The sequence below is a fragment of the Clupea harengus genome, chromosome 13 (genome assembly GCF_900700415.2).
Source record: "Clupea harengus chromosome 13, Ch_v2.0.2, whole genome shotgun sequence".
Lineage (NCBI taxonomy): Eukaryota > Metazoa > Chordata > Actinopteri > Clupeiformes > Clupeidae > Clupea > Clupea harengus.
This window is the reverse complement of record NC_045164.1, coordinates 12,288,359-12,300,645: the sequence shown is the minus strand read 5'-3', so window position 1 is coordinate 12,300,645 and position 12,287 is coordinate 12,288,359. Positions and strand designations below refer to the sequence as shown.

Sequence of the window (12,287 nt, the reverse complement as noted above, 5' to 3'; positions counted from 1 at the left end):
AGAGAGAGAGAGAGAGAGGAAAGTAGTCTCTTAGTCGGCAGGAAAGCTGACTAAGTCAAACCTGCAGAAACTGCTGTCTCACCGCTAACCTTCAGGACCCTATAGAGGCCAAGGAAGACCAGGACCTCCCCTAAAAGCTCTGGTAAAATAGGCTGAGCCTTTTAGCAGCCGGTTGGTTTCCCCCCCCCCGTGCGTGACGCCAGCCCTCTCATGTCTCGGAGAGGAGTGTGTATCGTACCGGGCTAAAAGATGCACAGTGCTCAGGGCCCAGGGCTCTTAAGCAGCAGGGGCTACATGTACGTGTGTGTCTGAGGATGAACAGAGTCAGATCACTCTTATCAGCTCCCTGCTCTGCTCTTAAGGCTCTAGGCTTCATGGATTTAGCCCTGCAGGCAGGTTACTGTTGTTCTCTCCACGGCACACTCAAGTGGTCCACCAGTGTTTGGATGTCTTCGGAGGTGCTCAGATGAATGTTCAAGATATAGTTTCTCCTAGGATCGGTTGATGGTTATAGGAGATAAGCAGGCCTGTGTGTGTGTGTGCGTGTGTGTGATGGCAGATTACACACCTGCAGACAGCGATCTCCTCAGTACTCTGTGGAAGACGTTTGCCAACTCCACTCTGAGGCTTAGCTGCGGCTGACGCGCAACCATAACTCACGCTCTGGGTCTGCTTAGATATTCTCTGTGTTGTCTGTCTTTCTTTGCAGTGGAATACACATGCACACACACACACACACACTCTTTCACTCTCTGCTTTGTGCTACTGTCTCCTTCCCTGCCTCACTAATGGACTCGCTCACTCTCTGACTTTGTCTGTCTTCCTCGCATCTAATTGAATCTGAAGGTCCAGACGGAACATTGCTGTTGTATACCTGATTAGTCAGAATTCACCATTATTTAAAAGCACACTGAATCCCGGCAGGAGAACGGCATTGAATAATTCATTTGTTTTTCTCTTTGTTTCTTTTCTTTTTTGTTTTTCACTCTCCTGTTTTTGTTTTTGTTGTGTGTTTATTGCGCAGACCTGTGAGTCAACACCTGGTTTCATGTGACCTTTAAAAAAAAAAAAAAAAAAAAACAGCTAGTCACGCAAAACTGAAAATCAGTCTTTGTCCTCACGGTCACCCAGTCCTCACCCTTCATCTGCTGTTTTATTCAGTCACTGTGACTTAGCAGAGGAGCTGGAGCAAGAGAGAGAGGGATGACTGAAGGGCTCGGTCTTATCCTCTACTCTTTCTTTCTTTCTTTCTTTCTTTCTTTCTCTCTCTCTCTCTTTCTTTCTTTCTTCTCTCTCTCTCTCTCTCTCTCTCCCTTTCTCTCTATCTCTAAAGTCAGTCACTGTATCCTCTCTCCTCAAGGATCCACTCGCTCACACAAAGCACGTCCCCCACCCCCCCATCACGTAAACCTTTAGGAAGACTGCGGCGGCGGGAGCGGCCGCTTTCTCAGAAGTGTGCGCCTCTTCCGCTTTGGTTCCCCGTCCCTCCTCAATAATTGCTTTCTCTGTGTGCTACTCTTTCTTTTGTGAAACCAATCGCTGATCTCATCAGTGGGTTGGTTGTTTGAGTGCCTGGGTTTGTGTGAATTATCTTCACAACAAAGTTTTTGTGCCATTGTTAGTTTGGTTTATGTGCTTCTGTTTATTGTCCTTCTGAAGTTTGTTTTGTTCTTTCCCTCAACTGTCTCTCTCTCTCTCCCTCCCTCACTCACTCGCTCTCTCCACCTCTTTCTGTCACCCTCTGCAACTCCATCTTCATCTTCCCTGCATTCTTTTTCTTTCTCTCTCTCTTTCTCCCTCTCTCCTGCCCTCTCCAGAGCACGGCGAGATGCTGAGCAGCTGTCCCGAGGACGAGCCCATGACGCCGGGAGAGGAGGGTTTGGACGCAGCCATCGACGAGTCCCTGCTGGAGACCAACCCCATCCAGTCCCCGCTGCAGGTGTTTGCCGGCATGGGGGGCCTGGCGCTGATCGCAGAGAGGCTGCCCATGCTCTACCCTGACGTCATCCAGCAGGTACAGCCCACAGGCAGCCCACGCAACACAACCTCCGTCTGCCACGGCGACAAACGGGCGGAGCGGTGAAGGCTGAGCCTAAATGTTGAGAAACGAACATAGACCTAGGCAGTCATGGAGGTCTTCCCTCTGGTGGGTGGTGTGTGGGCATGAGTCTACTGAGGCTGCTTTGGTCTTAAACTACTGGGTTGATGCAGACTTCATGAGGAGCAGCCAGAATCTGTAGGAGTGATGGGGCATCCGTATGCTAGAGTGACTGTAGGAACACACACACACACACACACACACACACACACACACGAACTTGCTTATCGCCAAATAGCATTGCATCTAAATCCTCCGGCATCTTCAGCTCCAGCGTCAGCAGGGCCTGTCAGTGCTTCAGCCCAGTTACCTCAATCAGTGCCGCAGCTCTCTGCCGCGCTCATCAGCAGCTTTACACTCATCCACAGCACACACACACACACACACACACACACACACACCAGTCTGTCCTGTCAGCAGCTCTCTCCTGACTACCCATCACAGCCTACACCACCATTGCATGAGAATCGCTGTTTTCAGTCGTATTGATCTAGTATCTCAGAACGGAAGGGGGGGGGGGGGGGGAAAGGGTTGAGTTGAACATTTTCGGGTGAAAAGATCGATTCCCCACCTGATTTAGCTTTGCAGATGTAGGTGAGTGTCTGTTTTTGGCCATGTGGCCTCCCTCCTAGCAGGGGCTGTGCCTCTTAGCTAGAGGGAAATGAAAGCCTTGAGAGTGGACGGCAGAGGCTGAGTCAGATAAGTCCGCTGGTCCGCTTTATCCACCTTATCCCCACTCCACCTTCACATCCTGTCTGTTTCCGCAGGTTTGAATTATTCAGCCATTTTTGGTCAGTATTGCATTATATAACTTCCCTCCATGGAAGGCTGGGCCTGCTTGTGTGTCCAGGTTTGATAAATAATTGAAAGAACCTATTCAGTGTGTGATCAGAAGTTCTTTTGTGAGTTCTTGAAGGCAGTCTGCATTCAAAAATAATAATACAAAAAGAAATCCCTCTGTGTCATCAGTCCTGGAGCCATGTCTTAGACAGCCTGAAGTTAGATGCACAGCAGAGCACACCTGCCCTCAGAGACCCAAAGCCTTGTGTTTTTGCTTGGCTTAAGGCCCCCGGTTCCCTTTCCATTGCACCAGTGCCCTTCCACCTAGCTGTAATGACCTCAGTGTACACAAACATACAGTTTCCAGCCATCTCTTTGATATTGACTTCTCACATCATACTGACACCTCTCCAGACTCAGCACATCTTGTTTATGCCCGTTAGACAACTTCCGACCTCTAACATTTTTCTCATTTTCCCATCTCTCCTTGATGTGTGTGTCTCTTTTGATCTCTCCCTTGACCCCATATCCCTCACCCTCTCTCTTCCTCTTTCTGCCCACACCCCACCCCCCTCTCCTGGCTGACTACTACTTTATCACTTATTTATCCCCTCACCATCCTCCTCTCCGTTTCTCTCCCTCTTTCTGTAGGTGAGCGCCCCGGTCGTGGCTTCCAGCACCCAGGAGAAGCCAAAGGACAGCGACCAGTTTGAGTGGGTGACCATTGAGCAGTCGGGCGAGCTGGTTTACGAGGCACCGGAGACCATCGCCGCCGAGCCGCCCCCCATCAAGTCGCCGGTGCAGACCATGTCGCCCATCCCAGCCCACTCGCTGGCCGCCTTCGGCCTCTTCCTGCGCCTGCCCGGCTACGCCGAGGTGCTGCTCAAGGAACGCAAGCATGCCCAGTGTCTGCTGCGCCTCGTGCTGGGTGTGACGGACGACGGAGAGGGCAGTAAGTACCAGAGACTTATGCAGTCCGGGGGCTTTTATTTCCTTTTCTGTGGTTTCATGATTCCTTTGTTGCGCTTCCTTTCAAATGCGCCCATGATTAAGTGGTTCCTTTCAGGGGCACCGCAAGTTAGAGTGCGATGACATGCGTTGATTACAGGATCAGCCGCAGGTTTAGTACATTCAACGTCAAATGAAGACACAGCGTGCTCTTTCTGTGGACTGTGTTTCGATCATGTCTTCCGAATCGCATCATTGTTGTGCGAGTCTGTATGCCATTTTCGTATAAACTACTGCCTGGTCCTATACAGCAGGAGTCTCCCTCCAGTGTCACCCAGACCCAATGCAACAGTCGTGGTGTAGTCCTAGTAGGGATGGGCATAATTAATCGACGATCGATTAATTGATCATTAAGAATTTCCTCGATGAAATTATTTTTTCATCGATTAAAACTAATGCATGTTCTGTTGCTTAGTGTGCGTGTAATTTATTTATTTTAGGGCTGTCAAAGTTAACGCGTTATTCTATGAGATTATTGTGGCGGAGATTAATGCAATCAAATATTTGAACGCAGTTAACGCAACTTTGTTTACTTCCGGTGCGCGTTGACCCGTGGCACGAAACCGCCCCTTGTCTGCAGTCAGTTAGATAGAAGAGACCGAGACGGTAGTTGAAGATGGAGAGAGCTGAGGGATTGTTGGGCGGAAAGTTTCTGTTTAAGAGGCAAAATGACAGAACAATCGACAAAACTAAAGTTGTATGTAGCATTTGTCAAGCTGAATGTAGCTATCACAGAAGCAGCTCGTGTTTAAGTTATCACCTTAATGCAAAGCACCCGACAGAAAGCAGTCCCAGGTTAGATGGTCGCCAACCCACACTCCACGACTTCTCTAGGAAATTAACTAGACCAGTCCGTGAAAAGGTTACCAACGCTGTAGCAGTTTAGGTTGCGGGTGACTGTCGGCCCATCAACATAGTTGAAGACGGTGGGCTGACTGAGGTGATTCGAATTGCTTCAGGGGACAATTCTTACGATTTACCGTCGAGGGGCACCATTGTGTCTCGCATACATTCCTTGGCTGATGGCGAGAGAGCACGAACAAAATACAATTAAACAACAGTGTCTAAAATAATGAATGAAGTGATTACTCGTTAATTTATAAGATTTAGTCTTTAGAAGAAAACAAACTTTTAATCACGATGAATCTAGCTGAATGAATTTCAAATCGTGAGATTAATTAGTTAGAGAGAAAAAAAAACGAAGGTCAGTTGTGTTTATGAGCACCGGCTTCTAGCTGTCGGCTCCGCTGCTTAAGAGTACAGCAGCGCATATTTTCAAGTGTAACCATTGAACGGATCCCGTTTAACTGCCACAAGAGTTGTCCATCTTGTAATAAATATCTCAATGAGGAAACACGCTGTGTTTTTTCTATTTTCACTGCATTTTAATATAGCCTATAAATAGTGAATTTTAATATAAAAATATTAATGATTAATCGAAAATCGATCGTTAATTCTCCCGACGATCGATTAAGACAATTTAATCGAATGCCCATCCCTAAGTCCTAGTATTTTGGTAAAGGAGGGCAAGATCTTACCATCACATTATCTGTCTCAGCGCATGTTTGCAGGGAAATCAATTGACATCCCAGTGCTGGTTCATTCACTTCTTCAAGTGCCCAAACTCCACTTGACAGACAGCTGATTGATTGGGTCTGGCCGGCGTGGTCGATCAATGCGTCCGCTCCATCGACTGTCGAAAAGCTAAGCCGGCCAGTGATATAATGTAGCCGACTTCTCTCCGTCCATTGACAGCGATTGTAGTTGGGCAGAGTGAATTAGGATCCTTCCGTTTGTGATTCACACACTTTAACATCTCCTGACAAGGCCCACTGTCCTCGAGACAGGACTAGTATCCGGGAGTCATGGGAAATGGATACAAGACGACTCCCTGTTTAATGTGAACAAAGCCCTTTCATAGATTACAACTCTGACTGGCTCTGACGTGTGTGTGTGTGTGTGTGCGTGTGTGCGTGTGTGCGTGTGTGCGTGTGTGCGTGCGTGTGTGCGTGCGTGTGTGCGTGCGTGCGTGCGTGCGTGTGCGCGTGTGCGCGTGCGTGTGTGCGTGCGTGTGTGCGTGTGTGTGGGACTGTTTGTTCTCCCTTGTTGTCCCCAGTCTTTGAGAGAACAGCAGTAGCCTGTGATTGATGGTCAGTGTTTTGCCAGAGCCAGCTTGTGTTATGACACCGGTCACGCAGCCCATACATGATCAGCCTGCCAAATGAAGTCGTCCTTAGTCCCTGGCTGCCATGTTTTGTGTGTGTGTGTGCGTGCGCATGTGTGTGTGGCCATGCGTTTGTGTGTGTGTGTGTGTGGCCATGCGTTTGTGTGTCCACGGCCGCTGTGACTTAGTTTGCCCTCATCTCCTCTGTGGCCAGTCATGGCGTTTGATTGGTTGATGAGATCATATTTCGCCATACCCTTGTAGTGTCTCCCTGGGGATGGAGGGTCCTACACGTCCAGTCGGTGATTAGACATTTATTGTTCTTGTTAATACTTTCTGTCTGTCTTTCAAACACAAACACAGAGCCAGACAGTTAAACATATGTTATAACTTAAGGCTGCAAAATCAAAAGGAGGACACTGACCACACAAGGTCCTTCAGACATCATTGTGATGTACGCAGACCACCAAACCATCAGCAAATCTGACATCAGGCCAGTCGCTCAAAGGCACTTTGAATACATCATCTCTCACATTAAATTAATTATTATCACTGATGGCACATAGTCTTTGAAAATGGCCTTGATCCAGAATCTAAAGATTCTTTGCCTTATCCTGATAGAAAAAGGCCCCGCTGATGAACTTCTCTTTGAGGATTACTGTTGTAGCTTGATTTTAAGAACTCTGTCTTGGGGAACAAAGGGTTGTCTTTTGTAACCGTTTACTGCCATTCCGTAAAGAACATTCCCTTCGCTTTCTAGAAGTTATTTGGAAAGGAATCAGGCCTAATCTATCATTTCTAATCTTTCTTAGTTTAAGTGCATTTGCAGTATACCCTAAGCGTTAGCTCATTCCCCTACTCATGTTGCACACATCTCTCTCTCTCTCTCCCCCTCCAGGCCACATCCTGCAGTCTCCCTCGGCCAACGTGCTGCCCACGCTGCCCTTCCACGTGCTGCGCGCCCTCTTCAGCTCCACGCCGCTCACCACGGACGACGGGCTGCTGCTGCGCCGCATGGCCCTGGAGATCGGCGCCATCCACCTCATCCTAGCCTGCCTGTCGGCCCTCAGCCACCACGCGCCGCGGGTGCCCACCACCAACGGCAGCCAGAGCGAGGTGAAATTCGCGCACACACAGACATGCACACACACACACACACACACAACTTGCTCCTTCCAGTTTTACACGTGCCCTGCTTCATTGCCAATTTAGTGCACGCAGTTGAACCATTTACTCAATCCAGATCTTCACTCTTCTGCCACCATATCCTACATGTACGAAGCAGTAATGTTTGTGTGTGTCATGGTGTGTGTGTGTGTGTGTGTGTGTGTGTGTGTGTGTGTGTGTGTGTGTGGCCATTTCTGAGCAGCGGAGGAAAAATAACCATCTCTAGAGGACTCAAAAAATTTAATTAATTCTTCAATTCTGAACACATCCACTGCAGAAGGAAGAGCTTCTCCCGTGTGATGCAAGCTGTATGCAGTTTAAGTGAATGGACATGAAACAAGAGATTAGTCAAAAGTTACAGTGTTTTAAAATAAAATCCAGTGGATGGGGCAAATGCCCCTGTGCTTGCATGAATATTTAAACAACAGAGCTTTAATGACATCGTTTTTGTGTGAGTTGGGGAGAGCATGAGGATGTTCAGCTTTGAGACTGACACAGGTCCTGCCTAAGCCCAGCTGACCAGGCCAGTGGCTCTTGCCTTCCACAGGCCCCCCTGCTTGACTAGCTGCATAACTGTTCCCCCTCTCTCTCTAATGTAAGACCAGCCTCCCTTTTGTGTCTACAGACACATGCACAACATGTCCAAAATGAAGTGGCTTGGATAAGGATTGATTCAGTTTCACCTCTGGGGTGCCTGGCCTGATGGCACACCCTCCCAGCCTTTTCTTGTGGCAAAGACAAAAAGCCACAAAATCAGATGGTGCCAGTGCCAGTATTGTGACACTTCAGCTTAAAGCATCACGTCACTGATGTCAGCAGGGAATATATTTCCTGTTCGTGTACCTCCCTCCCCCCCCCCTGCTTTTTTTTTTAGTTGCTTTGTGTGGATTTATGGCGTTTCCAGGCATGAGGCCGGCTCCTCAGGCTGCTGGCTTGAGCAGTGGCCAGGACCTTGTCACCGTGGTAATGGTTGTCCTTGGGGTGGGCGGGCGGGCAGCCATTACTGTGGGCGCCAGTCGGAGATAAGAGTGCGGTGGCAGGAGCTGGCGGTCAACGCCCGCACTCTTGTGTGTGTGTGTGTGTGTGAAAGTGACCGTTGGTGATGCTGATTTATCAGTGCCAGCTCAGTGATCAGTCTTCGCCCACCCCCTCTGCTATGCCGAGGGCATAAGTCATATCCGTGGCGCTCAATGTCCAGCACACACACACACACACACACACACACACACGTAGACATACACACAGACCTCTGTCTGAAATGACATTGGGCCTCAGGGGAGCACCAGGCACAAGCTGTGTGCAGTGTGTTCAGTGTGTTCTCATTTTAGCCACAGTCTGTGAGTATTGACCTCCACACTTAACCCGCTGGTGTGTGCTGTGATTTTTACTTTTGTTTACTGGCCATTGCCAACACAATACAACCTGGACATGTCCTTTGTTTTGCCTTTTATGCTTGGCATTGTTCATTAGCATTTAAGCCTTTGAACCACCATCATTAGGATTCTCTCGTCATTTTTGACCAGTACTGATTGGTACTGTCACATTTAGTCACTCAGCAGCAGTTTGCCCTCTAACTGATGACATAAGCACAAACAGCCCCTCCCCAAACACACACACACACACACACACACAGAGGAAGGGATAGACAGACAGAGAGGGGGGAGAGGTCATTGAAGGGATAACATGGCCTGTGTTGGCGAATGATGCAAGTGTTGGACTCGCTCCATTGTAGCCCAGGCTGACAGCTGCTTCCATGGGGGAATGCTTTTGGCGGACACACACACACACACACACACACACACATCCAACCACCTTACGCCCTCAGCTCTGCTGATAGACACGGCTGGCAACATTTCCATGGTGACTGGGCGTTCTTGGACTGTGAATGTCCACACGTTGTGCTTGTAGTTGACTTCAGGCTCACGCAGAATGTCAAGGCGGGTGAGCATCAAAGTTGGCCCATTAGAGAAAGTAACGTGCTCTTAAGTGAAGTTGATTGCCTTGACACGCCCGCTCGGTTTCCTTATGCAACTCCCCATTGTAGGAGGGTCCTTGGATGCCTGGACACACACACACACACACACACACACACACACACACACACACACACACACACACACACACACACACACACACACGAGCTTCTGGTTTGATGTGTGCTCTCCTCACCACAAGCTTATTCTCGGTCCCTGTGGGCTGTTTGGGCTCTCCGTCTGGATGTTCCCAGTTGGGTCCTAGTATTAGTTATTCACACACAGTTTTTGGTATTTATCATAGCGGCATGTGTTACTGACTGTGGATAGGCTCCTTGAACAAACTCTACACCAGCTCATCTCCTCCTCTACACACACATTCACACACATGAACGGATAACGCTCGTCTGCACTTGTCATTTGTCATTTTAGGAACAAGTAAATAAGACGTCTCACTCACTTGGCCTCTCCCTTCCCCTCTCTCTCTTTGTCTCTTCCTATCCATTTCTCTCACTCCCCAACCCATGTCTCTCTCTCTCTCTCTCTCTCTCTCTCTCTCTCCCTGTCTCCTCTCCTCTGTCTCCTCCTCTATCCTATCCTTCTATCCTCACCTCCCGCCCTGCGTTTTTGCCCAGCCACAGGTGGTATCTGGCCACGCTGGAGGCACTAGTGAGGAACAGCAGCTGTACTGGGCCAAGGGCACGGGCTTCGGCACCGGCTCCACCGCCTCGGGCTGGGACGTGGAGCAGGCCCTCACCAAACAGCGCCTGGAGGAGGAGCACGTTACCTGCCTACTGCAGGTAAGCGCTGTGTGTGTGTGTGTGTGTGTGTGTGTGTTTCTCTGTGTGTGTGTGTGTGTGTGTGTGTGTGTTTCTCTGTGTGTGTGTATGTGTGTGTGTGTGTGTGTTTCTCTGTGTGTGTGTGTGTGTGTGTGTGTGTGTGTGTGTGTGTTTCTCTGTGTGATTGTGTTTGTGTATGTCTCTGTGTTGGGGAGTGTTTGTGTGTGTGTTTCTCTGTGTGAGTGTGTGTGTGTGTGTTTCTCTGTGTGAGTATGTTTGTGTATGTCTCTGTGTTGGGGAGTGTGTGTGTGTGTGTGTTTTGTAGTAACAGTAATGGTGGTATTTGGCTTATGAGCCCATTGCTTAACCACTGCAGATGGCCCATAGGAAAGTTAAATGGGCAGAAATGGCTACAATACAACATATAAAACATCACACAGGTTGTCTTGACTTACTCTATCGGACCCACACCGCATGGAATATCACTGAGTTTTAGGGTTGTTGAGGTGTGTTGTGTTGTGCCTCCAGTGTTTGTCTGCCTGAATGTGTGTGTGTTTGTGTGTAGCATCTCTGAGAAGCTGCCCGTCCTTGAAGCAGTAAACAGCTGTAGGGTTTGCTGTGCTTGTCTGTGTGCCGTACACATGCCTCTATATGTACATGCTTCAGCTTCAGCGCATCTGTTATGCAGGGGGATGACAGGAGCTGGAGCATGTGACCTGTCTGCTTAGGTCAATGTCACACTCATTCATATTCTATGTGGTTGTCCTACTCACTCTGGAAAGGTGTGTGTGTGTGTGTGAGAGCGCGTGCAGGTGTGGCAGGGTGATCTTACTCACAGGCCATAAGGGGACCAGCTGCCAAGTTCAGCTGCAGGTCCATGCCCCCCAAACTGTGTTCTACTAATCAGCACAAGCGGTGCAGTGGCACACTCAGAATATCATTGTTGGGAGCTCAAACTTGACTGTGCATCGTGGTGCTAAATCAAATCTGGCTGTGGTATTAAATTCTAACCCTGTGTGTGTGTGTGTGTGTGTGTGTGTGTGTGTGTGTGTGTGACCACCACAGGTTCTGGCCAGCTACATAAACCCAGCAGGGTGCCTGAGCCACGGGGAGGCCCCCAGCAGCGAGACTCGAGGCCACAACAGCGCCGCCCTCCCCTCTGTCCTGCAGGAGCTGCTCAGCCAGTCCTGCCTCATCCCCGCCATGTCCTCCTACCTGCGAAACGACTCCGGTGAGTTACGCTGCGTGTGTGTCTGTGTGTGTGTGTGTGTGGGGGGGGGGGGGGGTGCAGGAATGCTCAGAGACACTCTGGTGTGTGTGTGTGTGTGTGTGTGTGTGTGTGTGTGATGTTTCTGTCTGTGATTGTTGTTACTGTAATAGCCCATGACTTTTTGGTTGCGGTGTCCTTGTCTGCCTGATGTGATGGATGGACTTCCCTGTTTTGCGTAGGAGTGTATGTTTGTTGCTGCAGGAATGGTCAGATGGTCTGTGGTTGTGTGTGTGTGGGTGTGTGCTGATTGCTGTTGGATGTGTTGGTAACTCTCTGACCCTGGGCAGGAGATGATGGCCAGGATCACTGACTATGGGATGCTGAAGCTGTTTCTGTTCAGCAGTTAGGCTGGAACCATATTGAACTCTGCCTGTGGGTGAGGAAGTGCTTCACAATGCCAGAGGTTAATTCACATTAGCCAGTGAGCTGAATGGTGCTGTTTTTCAAGATGGCTGCACAGAGCTGGCCAATAATGATGGTCCAGCCGGTGTTAGACAGCACTGAGTCGCTTGTGTAGTTAGTTTGGATCCAGCTGAGGTGTTGTTACTTAGCTGGCATGCATGCTGTTATACTGGTGGTGGGAAAGTGAGATGATCTGGCTGTGGGGGTATTGATTTGTGAGTAGCCATGACCCTGCCAAACACCAGGTGGCACTCCTCCCTCTCTCTCCCTCCCTCTCTCCATCTCCATCTCCGGGACTGCTTCTGTTTTCCACGAGCGTAACTCTCCAATTAAGTTCAATAAACTTGAAGCCATTTCAATTAGATGCCTCTATTCTTTCAACATCCTCTTGCTCCTCTTTTGTCTCCATAGCATGCTGAAAGGCCCCCCCCCCCCCCCCCCCCATCACACACACACACACGTTAATTCAATTAACTTATGTCTCAGTTTGCTGGTAATTATTGCAGGGAGAAGTGGATTAAACAGTTATTATTTCTGTGACGGCAGACAGGCAGCGCGTGTGTGTGTGTGTGTGAGAGAGAGAGTGTGTGCATGCTCACACGCGCAATAAAGAGGAGCTAATTTTCCGCGCTGGAACAAACACAAT

General features: G+C 49.2%; 1 protein-coding gene across 1 annotated transcript in view; it reads left to right on the top strand.

Annotated features, from left to right (window-relative positions):
• The window catches only part of birc6 (baculoviral IAP repeat containing 6), a gene marked incomplete at its 5' end in the record, with an annotated part of 90,429 nt that overhangs the window by 26,232 nt on the left and 51,910 nt on the right, over positions 1 to 12,287 (top strand). The window contains 5 exons of the mRNA XM_031579321.2: positions 1,818 to 2,014; positions 3,530 to 3,830; positions 6,949 to 7,166; positions 9,826 to 9,990; positions 11,035 to 11,200. Coding sequence (XP_031435181.1) covers positions 1,818 to 2,014; positions 3,530 to 3,830; positions 6,949 to 7,166; positions 9,826 to 9,990; positions 11,035 to 11,200 — 1,047 coding nt within the window. The remainder of the gene's footprint in view (positions 1 to 1,817; positions 2,015 to 3,529; positions 3,831 to 6,948; positions 7,167 to 9,825; positions 9,991 to 11,034; positions 11,201 to 12,287) is intronic.